At 38.1% G+C, this 22,176-nt stretch overlaps 1 protein-coding gene across 3 annotated transcripts in view; it reads left to right on the plus strand.

The window, feature by feature from the left end:
• INPP4B (inositol polyphosphate-4-phosphatase type II B) overlaps positions 1-22,176 on the plus strand; it is a 346,423-nt gene that overhangs the window by 285,815 nt on the left and 38,432 nt on the right. For all 3 annotated transcript variants that reach the window (XM_054824339.1, XM_054824341.1, XM_054824340.1), the window contains exons 19-23: positions 8,083-8,255; positions 9,294-9,417; positions 10,438-10,555; positions 15,165-15,305; positions 19,008-19,105. In XM_054824339.1, coding sequence (XP_054680314.1) covers positions 8,083-8,255; positions 9,294-9,417; positions 10,438-10,555; positions 15,165-15,305; positions 19,008-19,105 — 654 coding nt within the window. The remainder of the gene's footprint in view (positions 1-8,082; positions 8,256-9,293; positions 9,418-10,437; positions 10,556-15,164; positions 15,306-19,007; positions 19,106-22,176) is intronic.

The raw sequence follows: 22,176 nt of genomic DNA on the forward strand, positions 1-22,176 counted from the left end.
TACAAGTGCCCTTCTGTGAGAGCAGAGTCAGTGCTTCTGTTGAGTTGTGCTGAGTGTCCTGCAACACCTCATCACATGGAAACTGCAGGAGACTTGAGGGGCAGCTCGCTTTGTTTTCATGTTCTACTTTTTGAGGAAGACATAATTTCCTAATGATGTTTTCATGAGAGCATCATGCAGTGCCTTTGACAGCTTATAGGACTTTCAAGGTCATGTAGAAATGGAGACGTTTTAAAATTGCTTTCTTTTATAGGACTAACTTAAAAGATGGAGCTTTCTGAAGAACCGTCTGGGTGTGTGCCCAAGTTGGTTGCCTAATGGTTTTCAAAACCGTTGCCTTTGGGGCCAGAATTTTTCATGCTTGACTTCTCTATGAGAGTGTGGTTTTATATGTTTGTTTTTCTCTGCATCTTCCTCTCTGAAGTTTGACATGAATCCCTGAGGATGCACCGTGAAGCACCTACATAGAGATTGAGATTTGAAGTTTAGGGCTATAAATTCTGCCTTAATTCTGCTCCATTTTATATTTATGAACCCTGGTTGTATGGGTTCATAACTTTTTCATACTGTGTTTACACTCATAGATACATTTCTAAAATTACAGAATTTTATGCTATATACAATTCACAAACTTTACATAAGTGGAAAGCTTGCTGTATCTTATGATTATATATTGTACTGTAGTTTGAGGATAATGTATTTCATTAACACTGCAAATGTATGGACACAGATGGATCTTTGAATCTGAAACTGCTTCAGTGCTGGAGTTGATCCTAAGAAAAGTTGTGCTGCTGTTTGTAAGAAAAATGGGAAATACACAGGGGTTTTGACCAAAACATTGAAAAGTATGCCTTAAAGTATGGGATGAAATGTTTGCTTATATTAGTGAACTTGTCTGTTTTAATACAATTTTTTTCCTAGCATGTAACAATGAAAAAGATGTCAAAGAATACACACGTACCTATTTTAGATGGTAGAAAATATTATGACAATAACTTGATGGTTTGAGCAATAGCCTATTTCTATAACTATAGGTATTGTCATAACATATATTCAGAGCTTCCTAAGATAGGTTTGCAATCTCAGGGTTGACATTATGTGATCTTATTCTTTTTTTTCCCAACATGCTTATATTTGTTGTATGGAATCTTTGTAATCAGAAATATCAGTGGCATGTTTTTCTTGTACTTACCTTTCAACATGAATTATACCTTCTGTAGCCTAACTTCTCATGCAGTCTAACCTTTCAGTGTATTCTTAAGACTGAATTTGAGTTATCAGTTACCAAGGTAACATGCTATGGTTTCATCACTTGCAGGATTATGATTTCTCTGCAGGATAAATCAGGAAGAGTAGATGGATTTTAAAGGAGAGGGGATTTTTTTATTCTTTTAACTCTAGGCTGGTTTGCCTTGGAGAACTACTTGACAACATTAAATTCTTTTTATTTTTGCCTTTTCATTTTCCATGGGAGTCAGAATGTGAAAGCCTGTCCTGCAGCATTAGAGGTGCCAGTGAAACACAGTAGTTTGCTCTTACGCTTACACAGCCCCTGACAGATCTCCGTGTTTAGCTGTGCTGCTAAAAGAGGCTGCTGTTTCCATCTGTTCCTTGTACTACACCACCAGAACTATCACCCAGCCATTGCTCCGCTGGCTCTGTGTGAGTACTCCCTAATTTGCTACATACAAAATCCACCACGTTGTCTCAAGCAATTTAAGTTGGCAGTGTGATTGCACCTGGATTTTGCCTGAAGTGAATTATGGAAACATAACCTATGTTGCTGGGCAGATGAAATGGCCAATGGTGACCTTCAGCATAGGTAGCAAAGAGCGCCTGGGGAATGGTGCCGTATTGCCTAGCTGGAATGAAGGAAAACCTTTGTTCGTAGCCACATTGCTACAGGCATATGGGGGTTAATTTTTCTTGAATAATCTGATACCTGATGGGGACTCTACAAGTACTTTTATTGTAAATTATCATTTAGTCAGGAAGATGAAAAATTCTCCCTCAGTCTGTGTTCACTTGAGTAGCAGACATTATTTATTTTGAGAAAACAAAAACACTTCTGAAAAACTTTCTCTTCCCTTCCTTTTCCTCCTTGTATCATCCTTCTCTTTTTTGATAGGGTCCTTAACTGGGCTGTATGTAGCCCAGCATGTAAGACAACCCCTTCAGCAGTAGTTTCTCTAAGTAGTTCGGCTATTGAGGGAAGCTTAAAAATGTGTAAGGGAAAGGAAGACTGTTTAACTGAATCAACAAACTATTTTTTAAACAAGACATCAGAATATTTGATTGCACAACACTTCTAGAGAAAGGTTTATCCATTACTCCTATGTTTTGAGTATATTAGATTTCCTTAGCTTTATGTCTGTTAATGCCACGTGTTTCCATTGTGACTAAAGCTGCTGAGACATTTGTGTATGTATTAGATGGTTTCCATTTTCACTATTAATCCATGTGACAGGATAGAAAATCTCAGATGATTACAATGGAATAATAAATCCCCAAGAATTCAAAATTGTTCTTCTGGACACCAAAACTGTGCAAAGTAGACTGCTATTATATTAACTGCAGAAATATCAGGAAGACTTACGCAGGTTTTTGGTGTTCCTGTGAGAAATGCTGCAGAATTATGAGCATAAAACCTCATCCTTTCTCAAAGAGCTTAGCCCTCATGCTAGAGTTAAACTGAGCTCCAAGAGCTGAGTGGCAAGATGAAGAAATAGGAAGCTGACCTTTCTATGGTGCAAAGTTAAATACATGAACTCTACTAAGTCAGTTTTTAAACCTCTCTTAAAAATAAAATTCAGAAGAATGTTCCTATCCTAGGGAGTAAATTCAGACTCTGTGGGTTAATTATTTCATGCTATTTGTAGTAGCTGTTTTTGAGGTGGTTACTACCGTTTTGGGTTGGTTGGCTTGTTTCGCTTGCCTTTTGCATTAGGACATTAGAGCTCGTCTAACATTCAGTTTGCGATGTCAAGGCAACTCCTCATTTACGTTGTTTGACCTCTTCTGTTTCAATCCTATCATAGATTATTTGTATGTTCAGGTAATAAGGGAATAAGAGATTGGCTACCATAAACAGTTCAAGTCGTGGGTAGCTGCTGTTACCTACCTTTCTAGGGCCCTTTCTTCCTTTAAGAGTACAACCTTATGCTTTCTTCTGCTTTTAATTTTGTGTTTAGTTTCTAACTTCATACCATTTAAATTTTGAGGTGACTTGATGCCATCAAAGATTTCCATTGAATTTTAGGTGGTGCAGTGACAGAATTGGCTTTTTTCTCTGTTGCCAGAGCAAAAGGAGATAGGAGTGGTATTCCAAAGCCTTAGGGCTTTTCCCATTTGATTACCAGCACATTTTAATAAGCACTTCAATGGGTCTGATTTTGCAAAGAGCAAGAGCTTACTTTTCTGCCAAACTTTATCAAATTTAATGTGCAGTTTGACAAATTGTAACTTGAATATTAATTACCATGTAGAAATGACTAGTTGGGTGCTTTGCAGGTCGTTTGTCTGTGCAGGCATGTTGATTAAGAGATCATGGGACTGAAGGGCGTTTTCCAGAAACCAAAGGGCAAATCCTGTCATAAACTGAACTTCCACAACTCTGTTAGCAATAGAAGTGGAGTATTTACTCACCGCTTGTGCTGCATATACTCTTTTGTTTTAATCTTATGCTAACTGCATAGTGGCGATACTATTTCTTTCAATTTCATCCTTCTATTTTCCATTTTAATGAGTTTGGCTTTTATGCCTTGTTTTAGTTTCCTTTCCAAAGGGTGACTAGCACGATTTTTAAACTGAATTTCCTTGCTTCATCAGTAGGCTTTGACTCTTTTGTTTGGATGCTAAATGTTCCAAACAGGACAAGCTGCCCTTGCCATTGGAGCGACCTGACAGTCGTCCTCTAGTCTCCTTGTTGCTTATGTTCTTGCTCCTGATGTCTCTTTTGAGATGTTTGTCAATTCTTCAGTCTTTTTCAAAGGATTTTCCACTGTGTTGAGAATGTAAATCTTGCAATTTTTAACTTAAATTTGACACCTGAAGTGTCAAACCTGTGTAAATCCTTGAATGCGTTTAAACACAAAAGCAATAATTCGTATTATTTCCTTCCCTAAGGGATTTTACAAAACTATCATCAGTCTCTGTAGGAGTGGAGGCCCTGATCCATAGTTGGCCCCCTGCATCTCGGTTACAGCAACAACTGATGCTGAGCTGACTGCCAGTTTTCTCATGAAGGAAGAGTTGTAGGGCATCTTGCACCTCTCCCAAACTGTTTTGGATGTGTAAGCTGTGACTCATAACCAAGTAGTATCTCACGTGTCAACAATGTTGTAGCAAGATAGATCAGGATAATCTAAATCTGAATTTGGACCAGGATTTTAAAGCTCCTTTTACAAATAATATCTCTTTATGAATTTATTCAATATTCTATATTTATCCCTTGCATACAAGACAATTTTGTTTTCCGAATTCTACTGAATCTACTTGTAAGCTTCAAAATGCAATGCTTTTTTTTGTTTCATAAACTTCAGTTTCACAGCGCTGCTCAGTTTCAAGGAGCAACTTGAAAGCTGCAGTAAGGACTTCTCATGGATATTTGGAGCTTTGTGCATTGTTAATCAATGACCCTGATTTATATTTTTGCTGGAGTATTCGTGAGAGGATATCCTGCATAACAAGTGACATGGTGTGATTTTAACAGACCAAAGATTGAGCAGCTATATAGATTTTTTTTTCTAGAGTTGCCTTTTCCGAGACCTCAGTCTGTGATACACCTCTTATTTTCATCTTAACACACTAAACTTGCTTTAAAATAGAAGGACAAGCATGAAAATGTATTGGTCCATTCATAAATATTCTGTTTTCAAGAAACAATGCAGTCCCTCTTTTAGATTTGCTAACTAGCTCCACCTTCTGGGGACTGGACATCCTTACTCAGTGTAAGCAAGCAGTAATGATTGTTATGGATAACTTAATCACATGAGGGTGTAGTTTTATCATCTTTCCTTTTGTCAACTACAATTCTATTTGCATTCTATAATAAAATAATTTCGCTTTCCTTAGTCACTAGGGTAAGGTTTCCTACAAACTTACAATTTTTATTATTTTCTAATTATGTTAAGTAAAACTGTATTATTTGGGGCATTAAATACTCAGTAGTGATTGATTTTAATACACTTAGCATGAATGTCCTTTAATGAAAAAAAAATGGCCTTGAAAATCTCAAGTCTTTGAATTCCTTCTTAATTCATCTACTACTGACAAAAATTACTTATGGTAGTAATTTGGTATTTCAAATGTGTAGTGTCCCCCAAAAAAACCTTGTGAAAAAAATTATCTTGAAGCTACTACAAGGTATGTGCAAAATAATTTGGAAAATCATAATAGAAGGTATTTATCTGTTGCTTGCTGCCAACCCGGAAGGCTGCATGAAGTGGAATCCACTTATATTTGTTCTGGGTGCAGTATTATTGAATATTTTCATTACTGACTTGGCTTATGAAATATGGATGATGCTTATAAAATTTGCAGATGCTTAAAGCTGGGAGAGGCCTTAAGCACCATGGGAGCAGGATTAGAATGGATCTTGATGAAATGGAGCACTGAAATATTAGAATGCAGTTCAGTAAGGACAAGTACAAAGTTATGTTCCTAAAGAAGCAGAAATTACACGGTGTAGATTGACTGGATAAGTGGCAACTCAGTAGAAACAGACCTAAGTGTTATGTGACTTGTGGCCAGCATATGACCCCCTCAGTAAAGCTCTTCAGCCCTATCCACATAACCTGAAATTGTAATAGCAGGTTCACAGTGTGGCTAGTTCTAGAAATTCAGCTTTTCTCTCTTGCCCTGGCTGTCCGTGTACTTGCAAGATCCTTGGCTGTGTCTGACTCCAGCTCTGCTTTCCCATGAAAGTGGGACAGTTGTCTGTTAGCTGCACTTTCATGTCTCCTTTAAAGTGGCCAGGTATGATCTTTTTCATTATTTGCTCAAGTCATAAGCAGCCAACAAACTCTATCCTTATCACATACAGCCCTATTCACTGGTTTAGTATGCATTACATCTTTTAATCTCATTCTGCTGCAGTTGCTTTCCTTGGCGTTTATTTATTGAGTAATTTAATGAATTACTGTAATTAAAGACTAGAAAGGAGAGTTTAGATTGTCTGGTCTGTCTATTCTGACTTGCAGTATGTCACACCTTGTTGTCTACCTTATTTCTAAATTTGACTGTGTCTCACAGCAGCCTCTGGCCTTTGGTGGTTCTTTTGCTTTTATTCCCTAGAACAAACATCCCTGTTAGTACTTGTTATTTTCTCCTCATGAAGAGGGGAAATCAAGTTGCTGCTCAGCCTTTTTCATATGCTTAAGGAGATTAAACTCTAAATCTTGGTAGCCCTCCTCTGCAGGCTCTCCATTTTTTTTCAGCAGTCTCTTTAAAACGTGTACACCAGACCTTGGCAGGCAGTGTATCAGTACTCTCTTTGTCAATGGCATGTATAAAATCACCTCTTTTTGCTGGAGCATGAAACTGGGGATGGCTTCTGTTCTGCTTTGTTCACAATGGCTCTATCTTCATAACTGCCATTTTCCAGGGAACAGTTCTTCAGTCTGTATTACTCACCCTGAAATTTTTATGACTGTTAAAACACATGTTGTCTGTCCACAGAGACATTATTTGCGAAGGAACCCAAGTTGTTGTCTGTGACTGCTCTGTCCTTGTTCCTGTTTCCTCTTTGCTACACTTTTTCTCCTGCTCCACCAGTTTCTCCTGGCTTTCAAAGTTCTCTCCAGTCTTCTTGGCTGTGGTTTTCTTCATTTACATATTTTTCTGGAGCATAGCCAAATTGACTTTGCAACAGGCAGCTATGTCTTCCTGTCTAGAGAACTTCTTCAGTACTAATGAGTCTTTCATTGGCCTGAGTCAGAATGTTACCTGAAACAACGTGCTGTTATCTTCTACCTAATTATGATTTAAATGGAACAGATTTTAATTATCATTGATTCTTAATTACACTAATCTGCAGAAAATATGAGTCAGTGATGGACTGTATTGAGTCAGTTACACTCCCTATTTTTATATAGATTCTTCTGGAGTGTTGATTTCTCTTTCATTTTAAACTATAACAATGAAACTGAGATGTAGATTCTAAAGGAGGGTGGGGGGGTTAATTATTTGCTGAATTTAGAGGGGTAGGCAAAACCATATGCAACTACAATGCAGGTCTGATTTTATTAAATGCTGAAAAATTAAGGAACAGCTTGGGTAATTGGGCAAATTTGAGTAAGCTGTTCTGATTTTCCTCCATTCCTAGCTATCACTTTGTTTCATTTGTAATGTATTAAGGAGTTCCATTCTTCAAGCATTTCACTAGCTTGTTTTTTCTGATATCCCTAGCATGTATTCTAACAGAGCAAAACATATTACAAAATAGTTCTAAATCTTTCTGCTCGAAGTAGCTAAAAAAAAGAGTTCAGTATTTCTAAATATTTGAAGAGAACAATATAGAGAGAAGCTGAAAAGAAAAAGGAATGTGACCTAAAGATTAGTATTTTTCCAGCCTATACATTAAACAGATAATATCCTTCCAGATATTTTTTTTTCTTCTGTTTTGCCTTCCAGCACCCACTTTTTCTAAAATACAGGCTCTTCCCTCTCCCCCTTTTTTTTTGATGGTACTTCATTTGCTTAGGTAGCAAGTTGTCAGTCTGGAAAGAACAGGAGATCTTAATCTCCATTGTATTAATCTTGTGCTAAATGAGTTTTCACATATATCCCTGTACGGTCTGTTTATGATACTTTAATGCAAGTCTTATGGAGAAGTTAGGTCTGTTAAAAAGTCATTGTTTCAATATATTTGGATTCACGTCAAGGATTTAGCTCCAGTCTTGGTGGTAAGCTGGAGTCCTACCTCTAAGCATATTCTCCGGTACCACAATGGTTAGGATAGAGCAGCAGGGTTGTTTTAAAGCGTAGGATGATCTATGCAGCCATCAGACCCCTGTTTCCATTCTGAAAAGGACTTTTGCTGCAAGTTTTCTGTTTTGGAATGGATGATCTGTCTTGTTCTAGGTGACTGGTATGAACAGCTGTATCCCCTGGTGATTACGCTGAAGGACTGCATGGGAGAGGTGGTGACCAGGGCGAAGCAATCGATGGCGTTTGTTCTGCTCCAGGAACTTGCCTGTGGTTTGCCACAATGTTTGATGCTGACCCTAAGAAGAGATATCGTCTTTAGTCAAGCAGTAGGTTTTCTTGCATCACTTATTTCCTGCTGTTGCTGTAATTAAACATAATATTCATGGCAGTGTTTGTGGGTTTCTTTTTGTTGGTTTTTTCCTTTTTCCAATTTAACACAACTTTTTCAGATATTTTCCATTATATCCCCTTAAATATTTTCTAGTGTGATAGAGAAATTAATAGTAAATGGAAATCCATGGTAACTGTATCACTGAGTCAGAGAAGTAGGTCTGCAATGGACTGGAAAAGGTTTCCTAATCTCCCTTTTGCACAGAGAGGGATCCATAAAACTATTTTTAGTCTTCCTAGATTATACGCCAGTATCCTCACCCCTGGGTGAAGTTCTCAAGTCTAGCCTTGAATATTCCTTGCTGCTATTCAAGCTAGGTTTTGTTAGTTTTCTTTTTTAATCCTGGTCACCTTGGAAAGGAAGAACAGATTATTTGTTTTCAGTTTGTAGTAGTATTTTATGTGTTTGAAGACTATTAGCATGTCTCTTCTCAGACTTGTCTTCTCTTGGTAAATAACCGAAGTTCTTCCGATCTTCTCCTGTAAATCATGTTTTCTAGATAGATTGTCTCTAAAGGATTGGTCTAATTTCTCCCTTAAGTTACACATTTTTTCTAACATAGTTAAGGAGTTAGGGTGTAACTGCCGAGGAGATTCAGTTGCATTAGGTGCCTAACTGCTTTCAAATCCATCGTAATTCAAATCCATCGTAATTCAAATCCATCATAATTCACAGCCTGCCAACGGAGGTTCTGGTCTTGCGTATGTCAGTGTAAATAACACACAACCCTACAAAACCAGTGAAGCTTCTCTAATGTAAAATAAGGGAATGTTTCACTGCTTTTTACACCGAAAAATGTCTCAATAATATATTAATATGAAGTTATGTATTTAGTCACTAAATAGAAATATCTATGCTGTTTTCTCAAATATCTGAATATTACTTCTGTTGTCTATAATGATAGCAAGCCTCATTTTAACTGTGTTATAATGGCACAGCTGTTAATTTCACGTTTTTTTTATTGTCTTTATAGCTTGCTGGATTGGTCTGTGGGTTTATAATCAAATTGCACACAGGTTTACATGATCAAGGATTTTTACAACAGCTTCATACTGTTGGATTGCTTGTACAATATGAAGGACTCCTTAGTACATATAGTAAGTATTGTTCTTGGACAAAGTTCCTTATACATCTCAGCCAGAAGTTTACCCGGGAGGTTCTTATTTTAACCTCTGTTCTGCTTCCAGTAATTTGGCTTATTGAATCAACAAATATTATCCTTATAATATATGTCCATATAGTAGGACAGTTGAAATCATTGATACTGTGTTGCCAAGTCTGCATCAAAAATTACTCCTTTATTTTATTCTCCATTCCTCTGAGAACTCTAGTTGGTAATTATTCCATGCACTACTCCTTCCTCAGTACAGCTAGAGGAACTTTTGGGTTTAATAAACTGTCTCCATTGGTATAGGTATTTGGCCTGACCCAAAATAGCAGGTTTATAAAGCTAACCCAAACAGCAGATTAAATAGTTACTGACTCTATCAGCTTCTGCCCTGACCATGCCAGTATTGGTTATGTAAAGATAACTCGAAAACTGTTTGATCCCTAGCTGTTACAGATGCCATCATTTGATAAGTATTAAAAAAGACATTTGGAGTGAGAAACTGCTGTATGTTTCAAAATGCTTTGAACGAGATGTATTGGAATCCTTCCCCAAATTAGAGATTTTGACCAAACCGGAGTGATTTAGCATTTGTGTAGCTCTTTAATGCACAGGCAATTGCAGATACTCACTTGGAGATTGCTGTCAGGCTCCCTTTTGCATGGTGCTTGTTGTTATTCTCAAAACCTTTGTCCTCCATCAGCAGGACAGTTTTTAAAAACACTTTCAGAATAGACAAAAATGGCTTTTCTGAGGTTATTCTGTGCACATATAGAGCAGGCTGATTTTCAGAGGTGCTTAACACTCACGGTTATCATTTAGGCCACAGAGAATTGTCAGCAGTTCTAAAAATCAGTCTGCTTTTGTGTAGGTTACTTTAATGTGGATTTAGAGCTGTGATTTTTAGATGCATGCACTGGAAAATATAATCCCTGTATTGCTTTACTATAACCTATTCAGTGACTGATCTGTCTACTTCGTTAATAACCTCTGTAATCTTTCCATATAGGTGAAGAAGCGGGGATGCTAGAAGACATGGCTGTGGGAATTTCAGATTTGCAGAAAGTAATGTTTAAAGTCATTGAAGCCAAATCAGAAGATTTTTTGCCTATTATAACGGGAAGACGGTAAGAAGTTTGTTTCCTGGAGCCCATGGCATGTAGTTTTAATCTGCAGCACATGAAAATCCAGATAGCAGTTTTCTTGTTGCTGAGTTCTCTTATACGGAAAGTTCAGTAGTTTTATGTTTCATGAGGGTGAATGGAGATGTAATGAGGTAGTAGGGATTTGTAAAGCTAGTAGTAATAGGGGCTCTGGGTTACTTTCCTGATGAAAAGCTAAAAGTTCCAACTGTATTAATGCAAATTAATCAAAACAGTGTCTGGATTCTGCAGAGTTGGATTTTTCATATATAGATACTGAATTGAAGAGAAATGACAAGGTCAATATTTACAAAAGTGGCCCCTAACTGAAGAAACCTTGTTTCTGAGGTGTCCAGAATGTGTATTTCAGTGTGACAAATGAAATTGCATTTCTAAGAGTTAGGCCTTGATTGTCTTAAGATGGAAACTGAAAAACTCAGATGCCAAAACTTAGTGGTCACTTTTGAAAAATGAAGCCTATCTTAGTTGCTGAAGTTCACACAGAACATACGCAACCTCAGAAATCCTTCCGTAAAGCCACTAGTACGTACAATATGCATCTCACATAAGCACTGCTGAATATCAGGATATAAACCAAAATACTTCATTAATTGTGGCAATAGGAGGGTTAACAAAGCTGTTACACAGGAGGAATGGGTTTTTCATCTTCATTATTATTCTAATCTGAAGCTCCAAATGTTTTTACTTTTGCAGAAATCACTTCCTTAATAGTATCGTTGTTCTTAAGATGACTGTAAATTAAATTCAGCTAAAAGCAGCAACTTTTAGAAAAGATATGTTTCCTCTGAAGGGGGCTTTCACTACTGATTTACTTAATTATTCTGGATGATTCACTCTTATCCTATGGGCCTTCCGAGAAAGGATTGAAATAAATAGCAGGAAGGCCGGAGTATGATAGGCAACACATTGGGAATAATTAAGAATAATTATGGTGTGTAGATAAAACAGAAGAAATACATCCTTTGTAAATCACAGCAGTCAAAAATCCTGAAAAATCCAACAGCTACATTTACTGGCTTCTTGCCATTACTGCAGTACGCTAAACTGTCACGCTAGGAGGTCCTGGGTTTGAAAGAGACTCGAGCTTTAAGCTGCCTCAGGCATTCTGGATTGATGGAGTAGTCAGTCTTTAGGAAGAAGAGTTACTGCCTGTGATTGCTGTACTGTACTTACTGGCAGGTATTCACTGGATGGGAATCGGTATCAGACAATAAAAAATAAAAGAAATCTTTAAGGCTTATGTGGAGGAGCCCTATTCCTGTTAGAGCTGTGATGAGCAGCTCCTATCAGACAGCGTTGGAAGTCAATCATAAAAAGAGAAGGCGGTGGAAAACCTAGTTATTTTCTAATTAATGTTTTAAAACCCCACAATTTTTAGATCATTTTGGTTGTTATATGGTGTGGCTCGATAAAAAGAGACTAAAAGACTGTAGAAATGCAAGACAGAAAATTAAGCTACAAATTCTTATCTTGCAGAGTCAGAGTATTCACTTGTAATTATTTTCTAGGGAAGTGCTTAAGACTGAGATTCTATGTACACAAACAAATCAATCCAAAGAGCGTGGCATTGAGCATGGTCTAGCAGCGCACTAGCCTGCTGATGTGGGTGGCTGACTCCGACCATCCAGGTGCAGTGAAGTTCGGTTGAGGCACTCAGGTTCTTTTATTAGTAGTTAACGCCTACTTTTATAAAGTTCTTTGATAGAATGTATTTAATTGTGCACGTGAACTTTGAGGCGACACAGGGTTTGATACCCTGTATTCAACGAAGCCCACAATCGGACCAGCACTTAGAGCCACACTGAAGTGATCTAAAAAGTTGACTCAGTTGAAAGAAGAGCTGGGTGAAGCACCTCCTACCTGAGCTTCAGTGACTGACCGCGTGTACATCCTTTTTCTGTTGCAAAGCAGAGGTGCACAGAAATGACTTGTTTTGCCTTTATTGCAATGAATTATGTGTGTGATTTCAGCCAACTGCAAGTAGCTTGCAGGGTCCATGACCTGCATATGTTCATATGTGATGGTAACAAATATTAGAGAACAAGGCAAATAAAGAAAAGGATATTTTTAAACAGTCCTGTTTTAGTGAAATCATATACATTTAAAAATTTAATACCTAAATATATACAATTTGTTCTGGAAGAGATGATGATTTATTATTTACTCTCTTGAACATGCGGGATTTCTCCACTCTGTTTCCTTGAGAGATCATTAAATGTCAAAAATTCTGTACTGATTTTTTCCTTCTCATTGGAAAATGTAGTGGCCACCTTATCCATCTCATGCCAAAATCACCTGGTATCTCTGCAGTGAGTCTAGCCATAAAAGAGAAACCACATGGCAATAAAATTTACTGCTGTATTTCTGTTTCTTGTTTAAGTAGAAGCATAGGACCCATAAGATTTTTGGTAAATTAATGCCAAAAGTCCTACGGACTTCAGTACTCTGAATTTTTTTTTTTTCCCCCCACCTGACTTCAGTACCATTCCTGGACTTTCCAGACAGCTGTCTGTCACAGCTTGACAGCCTTTTCTTTACATGATCAAAAGTGGATTGTTTTCATTGTGCAATTGGTTACAGATTTTTAAAAGTTACTAAGGATTATCTCTGAGACTTCAAAAAAAGTTTGGGGGGGGGGGGGGGAAGGACAAGGGGAAGCTCTCAAATGGTACTGATGTTAATTTATCATGCCTAAAGGTCAGCATTTCTCAATGTTCTTACACCAAAAGATGAGTAGTGATTTTGGGGCTGTGAAATGTAGCAATGCAGTGATTTGGTGGCATTTTGGTTCAGTAACATATGCTGTTTAAATTAGACTAACCCAACATGTCTTCTCACTCTCATGAAAGCACTGTGTCACAGACAAATGTTCTGGTGGCACTTGACAGCAGCTAGGAGTGCTCACATGCAGGCTGGGAATGAGTTCTGCTACACAAAGATCATTTGTATGGAGTTCTTCACTGTCATCCTTGCTAACTCTCTATTTCCTTCACGTGGGTGAATTAATTAAATAAAACACAAACCAAATAGACTATCTGGGAGTAGAACTATGTCTTTTTTTTTCTTTTTTTCCCCTCTGAGACATGTGTCCTGCATTCAAAACTGATAACCCCCTCAGTAGGGAGCATCTGGCATTTGCTCAGAGATTACACACTAGTTCTAGCCTGTACCAAAGCATATGCTGTTTTGCCCTAGCTGAATGTAATTACATTTCAGTCACAAGTCTGTACTGGATCCATTTTATTTTGTTCTCAGATATATGGGCAGGATAGAGGTTCAAACACGACCACTAGCTCTTCTAAGCTGAAGCTGTTTCTCCAGACATCTGCTCTGAGATAGTGCCACTCATCCCTCCAGCTTGCCAAAGGCATCAGAGCTACTGCAGAAACTGCCCTTTTTCTTCAAGGTTTTCTGCCTTTTCTCCCCCAAATTCTACATGTGGGTAATCCAGGTTGCACTGTAATTCCTCAGCAAGCACGTGATTGATTAACATAAGGGTTGGAAGGACTTCATGATAGATTATTTGAATAGGTGCAAACAGTTTTCCATCTTAAGTTTACATGTAAAAGTTGTGTGCCTTCCTAGGCCTGGTTGCTGTAGGTAGGATATAGATCATAGAAATCCTCCTTCCCTCCTCTTGCTGTAATACTCCTCCTTCTTGGTGATACACCAAATGTGCTCTGCAGGAGAGAAAATTCCAGTCTTCGTTATCAGTTGGCCCTCTTTGAATGATTAAAATGCCAAATCCTGGAGAGACAAATGGATTTGCTTCTAGTCTGTTCTTTTTTTATTAGACTGATTGCTCTAATAATGGAAAGAGAGCTAATAAACCTAACTTAACAGCATGCTGTTGTTTCTGATGTGGGGTCAGGCATCAATCCTCAAAAACAGGTGAAATTCAACTTGAGGGTTCCACATGATCAGAATTTGGACTGGCAGCCAAAGTAACATGTTTTTCATAAAGTTGGACCAAACACAAACAGAAAGCCAGAGCTGCTATATATCGTAACCCTTCTCCTAAAATAGGATTCATGTTTGTGTAATGAGCCTTCAGTTATTATCTTCACAGAGTCAGTTTTGTTATTTGTGATGCTTTCTATCCCCAGGGAGAAAATTCAGCCACTGAAGAAAATGGGAACGTTGCTTTGGGTTTTTGTGACAGGTTTTTGCTCATATTACATTTAGAGTAGATACAGGATCAAGTTGTGACTTCTGAAAGGAAGTTGTTTTTGTAACTTAGCAAGGTGCATTTTAAGACTTGAGGTGTTCTCATTGATATTTTGGTAGCAGAAGACTTTTTTACTGCTTTCATCTGTAGTCCTATTTTCACTTCAGTAAAGAAGTTGGTATCAAGAGTGTATGATTACATATACTTGCCTTTTTCCATATAGCTTGGTTATGCTCTTAAAACAAGGAAGCTGAATCATCACATTTTATGGTTCAATACAGTTAAGGGGAAAAGGGGGAAACTGATGTATAGAGCACAAACTACATGTGCTCTATAATTTAGGAAGGTTATAATTTCAAGGAAACCAATCAATATACCTATCCTTATTCTTTTTATTTTTCCCAGTGAACATTACATTATAGAGGTCCAGCTTCCAGCAAAGATGTTTGAGTTGCTGCCACAAGAGATTAAAGAAGGAAAGCTACTTCGCATGTATCCAGTACTCTTTAATGTTGGAATCAATGAACAGCAAACACTTGCAGAGAGGTAAGACAAAATTGTGTTTCACTTTCTGTCCAAGTATGCTGTGGATATCTCTTAGGATTAAAAATAAATCTTTTTTTTTACTTGCTCTTGGACCATCTAACATTGACTTGACGTGTATTTGAAAAAGTACTAAGGGAAATAAGCACAAGCTATGAAGCAATGCAAAATAATGAAAAAGTCTAAGTGAAGATATGACCACATGCTGGACTTTATTTCACAGTAAACACCAAGTGTCATTTGGATACAAATATGAAATGGATTTCTGTTTCACAGATGTAGAATTTTGTTCATAATACAGTACTTTGGCCTTCTCAAACATGAGTCTGAAATTTTGAAATTCTTATTAACTTAAAGATGGGGTGGAAGATGCTGGACAAGTCTTAAGCTAGAAAGAGACCATTTTTATCAGCTTTTTAGGACTTTTTTTCCAGGGTTGAGGAATGGTAGTTAAAAATAGAGAATGCATTACTAATATGTTTGTAGAAACATGAAGGCTGATATTAAAGTTCTGATGTGTTAATATTACTCCTCCAAAAGGATTGCTGGAAACTAATTAGTTAGTACAATAATAGTCAAAGTTTCACCAACCTATTAATTTTCTCTTTCAAGAGAAAGGGTATCTGTCGGGCATGTTAAATTGCCAAGTTTATGCAACACTAAAACTGCAAGGTAGACAGCAACAATGAGACAGCTACATTTTCTTTTTTTTTTTTTTTTTTTTTACTGGTGTTATGTATTATGTCTCTTGGATGCTCTGTTAATATCTTTAGATTGCATTCACTACAAATGCTCAAAAAGCATAGCTGGGCAAATAGAGGGAGACAAAGAAAAGCCATTAACCTGGACAATAGGCAAGAAGTTAATCACAACAGGAGTTTCATGTCTTGTTCTTTGTAGACAGCAGAGTAAAAGCAGTCTTTTAAGGAAGATGTCTAAGGAATGCCATTAGGTAGCTTCATGGATGTTTAGGGGAGACTTCAAGTTGTGAGTGGTGATGTGTGAGAAAATTAAGGTAGAAAATTGAAATGGGAGGCATAGGCTGAATCAGAAGACAGTAAAAACTGGCGTTTTACTAGTGAAAGAGTTGAGCAGATGGTTAGAGAATTTGAAGCGTTCTTGAAAATGAAAATATCCTATTACTGATGCCAGAAAGAAGGGAAAAGCGATGCTACGAGAGGAGTGACATGGCCAAAGTGACAGTGTACAAAACCAACAAAATCAGTCATGACAATTGTGACTAGCACACGTCATGTTTTTCCAAAATCAGAGGAGGAGTATGCAGTAACCAAGAAGCAAGTTTGTGAGAGCTTACATGGGTGGGATAGGCAGGAAGGACTATATGTTACAAATGTCCTCTGAAGTAAGATTTGACAAGATTTAGAAATAGTCTGGATATATGGGGACTTGTAGAGGAGTCGGTGTGAAAAGATGTCTGGCTTGCAGGTGGAGTGACAAGAACAACAGTGTTATTGTTCACAGTACTGATTTTACATTGTGCACAAAGCCATGAATGACAAATTAATATATATATATATATATGTAAAAATCTAGAGATATATTAATATCTCTGTCTATCAAACTATTGTGGTTTAACTCCAGCTGGTAAGTAAGCACCACGCAGCCACTCGCTCACCCCTCCCCGCTCAAGGGGATGGGGAGGAGAAGGGAGAAGAACTTGTGGGTTGAGATAAAGACAGTTTAATAGGATAACAAAGGAAGAGAATAATAATAGTAGTGGTAGTAATAGTAATAATAATAATTTTAAAAAAACAAGTTATGCACAAAATTGCACACTCTGTGTGGATGGAAAAGAAACCAACCCGGTGCCCAGTCTGTTTCCAAGCAGCAATCCCACTTCCCGGCTAGCTTTCCCAGTTGTATCCGGCACATGACATCATATGGTAGGGAATATCTCTTTGGCCAGTCTGGGTCAGCTGTCTTGGCTGTGCTCTCCCAAATTCTTGTGCACCTGGCAGGGTGTGGGAAGCTGAACAGTCCTTGACTTAGTGATAAACACTACAGCTACCTACCAACAACTAAAGCCATCAGTGTGTTATCAATATTCTTATACTAAATTCAAAATACAGCACTTTACCAGCTACTAAAAAGAAAATTATCTCTATCTCAGCCAAAATCAGGACAGAAGCAAATGAAGTTGCAGAAACAGCTTGTCCACAACATTATACTTAAATCAAAATATTGCTTAACTCCTTAAAGCTGCATATTTGTTTTGAGATTGGAAATACTGCACATGCTTTTTGGTAAAAAGTATTTTTTGTGGGAAAAATAAATATGAGACTATAAATAAGGTTTTGTGGTAGTTTTCTAGAAAATGCTACTTTATTAGATGCAAACATCTCTTCTTTCAATAAAGCACAGTTGAGAATATACCTGGTTTAAAAGAAATACTCTCATGTGACAGTGCAGCAATGGCTACTGAGGAAATAGCCGAGTCTTTTCCCTCTTTAGCCCATTTAAATATTTGATTCCCTTCTGCATGAGGTAGCAGTACATTTAGTATCTTCCGATTTGTGTCCCCTTTTGTCTACCTCAATTTCTCACTTAACCTGTCCATGCCTCTCTTTCTGTACTCCTCCATTTCCTTTTCTGTCTTCCTTTTCTTCATTTCAAGGCTATTCTGTAGATGAACTGCAAAAACTTGGCCCTAACTGCCTAAGGGGACATTCCTGTCTTTACATTCATTCATATCTCTCATAGTAGACATACCAGGAGAGAGGGGGTTGGGGAGGGTTTTTTTAGCCTGTGTGAAACTTGGCTGCTGTAGAAATGTTGGTCTCGGAAAGATACTGCTATAGTCAGTTCATGGATAAGCTAATGACATCCTGATGTTGTCCGGGTTTTCTGTGAGGTGCAGGATAATGAAGGTTTGGGTGATGTATTCCCAGCAGACCTGGCTGCTGCAAGAAACCCCGTAACATCCCCCTGACCCAGCTGCAGCACTGTATAGCAACCGCTGAGGTCTGGGTGCTGCAGCAAGCTTAAAGGCAGACAGCTGAAGTCAGCTAGCCTGCGGGTCTCAACTCTGTGAAGCTTAATGGTGAAATCAGGGCTCAACAGCACAGAAATGGTTCTCTTTTGTTTCAGATACAAGAAACCAAGATAACTAACAGCTCAGGAGCAGTGTAGGGCAGAAAGGGCCCAGAGAAGTAATCAACTTGACTATTTATAGCAAATATTCTCAGACCAGAGCAGAAATTAGTTCTTCAGAAGGTTTTCCACCTGACACTTGCGTCTCTTCCATCTTGTGTGGCTTCAATATTGTTCAGCTCTGGTAGAAATTAATATACCTAAGCAACAGCAGCAGTAAGAGATTTAGGCGTTAGTGCTCTCTGCCTGTGGTGCCTTTTGAAATTCCCACAAAGAGCCCTTGCATTTGCTCAGGATTTCTGAAGGGAAAAAGAATATGTTCTTTACTGAATGTTTGTCTGTAAATGGATTACTTTGCCCATAAGTTTTTGGAATAATTATCCATGAGTGATGACCTCATTCCCAAATATTAGTTCCAAAGCACCTGAGAAATTAGCAACTGTATGTATGACAAAATCTAGTACATTCAACACTAGGAAGAAAAAAATCAAAGTTATTTCTTCATGCAAAGAAATCATTCTGAAGGATAATTGAGCTTTGAATTTTTTTGTGGGTGTTTTTCATCATTGTACTGTGCTTTTTTTTTTTTTATAGGTTTGGAGATACCACTCTACAGGAAAACATTAACCAGGAAAACTTAGAACTTCTAAAAGAATATTACAAGCTGTTTACAGAAAAAATGCCTCCTGATTGTGAGTACAAAATAATACAATAGCCAAATGGTTTTGAAAAGGTTAAATAGGTAAAAGATTATGAGATAGTAATATTAGCACAGTATTAGGGTGCAGCTTTTAGTTTTAGACCTCAATCCCATAACTTGTTCCGTAAAGTTAAACAGTCTGCCTATATACAGCCCGGCTAAAGTCAGTAGTGATTGCAGGCCCAAGGCCATAGCAGAAATACAGGGAGAGTGAAGGAGAGTAATGATGAACTAAACAGCTCTTTTAAATTATTAAAAGAATATGCTTTTAATATTTCAAGAAGAGGACAGTCTGCACCTACTATATTTGTACAGAAATACTCTATGGGAATTTTCATCAGTTTCAGTCATTCCCTCCATTCTTATTTTGAGTATGTATTAAGGTATGGCAAACCACTGAGAAATCCGCAGATGCAAATACAAGTAGTGAGCCACATCATAATGTCACTGATATTAATAACATGATTCCATTAGAATAGGCCCTATATTCCAATTTTATAGAAATTTGTTATCATAAACATTATTATTCTGTTACCTTGATTGTTGAAAGCAAACACTGAAAAGACCATTTGTATCAATCTAATCCTGTTAAAGTAGTCTTAATGCCTAAACTGTATTCCCAGATGTTGCAAATTTTGCAGCCTGATTAAATAGCTTGGATTTAGATCTCTGCTCTTTCCTCTTGGGTAAGGGGTGGGGGGACGGACACGCAAATCTTTTGAATCTGAAGATCTATCATCCTACAGGACGTGTGTAACTCCATTGGTTAAAATCCCATGCAAAGCTTCTGTTCTCTTACAGAATACCTTGTGTTGATTACTTTGGCAAATTATCTATTACATATATGTACTTGTAGTTATATCTAATGTGTCACTGTAGATGTGTACATGCTTGTCTTTTATATCAGGATGATTTTCATTTGTTAATAACTTTGATGGAAGTGAAAGCTGTGTTCCTAAAGGGTGGGCAGTATGCCCATCCATCCACCCACATCTCTAGTACTTCTAGGATTTCTACAGAGAAACTCGTACAAGAAGTTAGTAATTAATTTAGGGGAATCCTGCCAAGAAAGCATTCTGAAAACCTAACCTCATCTGAGGTTAGGTCTAAGGTAGATCTGCTGCCTCATAAATGGATCTGATTATATAAAAGCAAAAATTTGCATGCAGATAGTATTGGCTGCTTTTCATTAACAGAAACTAACCTTGTACTGTCTTCCTGCAGAAGGATTATTAGTGAGCCGCACAGTCTTCCTGGACTTCTTCCAGACTGTGCAGGCTTTTGAGAACTATGCTTGTCTAATTCATCATGTCTTTCCTGGTTCTTATTACCTTCTTGCTTTTTCTCTGCCTCTAAGATCTGAGTCTGTTCATTGTCCAAATTTTTACAGAACACAAAGTACCTTCTGGTTCCATTGCCCTTTCCAGTAGCTCCCTGCCATTATATGGAATCATTCTTCTGGCTTGGGGGAACGTGCCTTTTAAACCAGCTCACTGGAAAAAAGTGAAGCTTTCCAAATTGTTCAGCTGGGGGAGGACTTAAATTCCTCCCCTGTTCCCTGACCTCTGTGCTCAAGTTCTCAGGAAGATAAACCTCCATCCAAGCTGACAGCAGCCCTGGTAGTGTAGGCAAGTGAGAGCCATTCAGTATTGATGGCTCCTTGATGGTTTTGTCACACCTTTCCAGATAATTTCCTGTAGTGCCAAATCTGTGCTATAAAATAAATGCAGGACCCAGTTCACAAAGCTGTTACAAATAGCGCTCATAAAGCCAGACAGAATTTGAGAACTCACAGCCCTGTTGGCCAGGCTGTTGCATCCACCATCCCTAGGCAGCTTCACTTACCTTCATTCATATATTTCATTTCAAATAATTCATTTTTCCACTCCCATAAAGGTATTGCCACCTTTGCTATTAGTTTTTCCCTCATCTCTGTAATTCCCATTGCCAATAATATTCTAGCTTTCTCTCTATTCCCAATTATTAAAAGTCTTCATCTGCATGTAACCATCGTGGTTTAACCCTAGCCAGCAGTTAAGCACCACACAGCCACTCGCGCACTCCCCCACAGCGGGATGGGGGAGAGAATCAGAAGAGTGAAAGTGAGAAAGCTCGTGGGTCGATATAAAGACAGTTTAATAGGTAAAGCAAAAGCTGCACACACAAGCAAAGCAAAACAAGGAATTCGTTCCCCACTTCACATGGGCAGGCAGGTGTGCAGCCGTCTCCGGGAAAGCAGGGCTCCACCATGTCTAATGGGCATTTGGGAAGACAAACACCATCACTCCGAATGTGCCCCCTTCCTCCTTCTTCCCCCAGCTTTATACGCTGAGCATGACACCATATGTATGGAATATCCCTTTGGTCAGTTGGGGTCAGCTGTCCTGGCTGTGTCCCCTCCCAACTCCTTGTGCACCCCCAGCCTACTCGCTGGTGGGGTGGTGCGAGAAGCAGAACAGCCTTGGCTCTGTGTAAGCACTGCTCAGCAGTAACGAAAACATCCCTGTGTCATCAACACTGTTTTCAGCACAAATCCAAAACACAGCCCTGTACTAGCTACTATGAAGAAAATTAACTCTATCCCAGCCAAAACCAGCACAACTGTACGTGCTAAACACTGACTTTCTACCTTTCTTTAGATGAGTATGCACTCTGTCACTTGCCTGTTTCTTAATCTCTTTAATTCTCTAATAGGAAACTCTGAAAACAGTAAATAACAATGTGCTCCCAGAAATATTCATACCAAAAATGCCTACCAAATATAGTTCTGGTTTAGGCATCAAAACAGTACTGCTTTTACAGAATAGCTAATGATAGTAAGGGTACAAAAATGTACAATTGTTGTTTAGTAATACATAACTGATTGAAAAAAATGGCTTAGAACTCAATTTAAACAAATGAAAGCACAAAATTGGAGAAACCTGTGTTGCGAGTGATGTTCAATGTTGCTGGTTTGATACCTAACACCCACAGCAACATCAGTGTTGCAAAGTATTGTACCATGTGAGAAGAGGGATGCATGCAAGGTTTAGAAATCCTGCAAGATAATAAAGATTTTCTTCC

Source organism: Grus americana, chromosome 4 (assembly GCF_028858705.1).
Source record: "Grus americana isolate bGruAme1 chromosome 4, bGruAme1.mat, whole genome shotgun sequence".
Lineage (NCBI taxonomy): Eukaryota > Metazoa > Chordata > Aves > Gruiformes > Gruidae > Grus > Grus americana.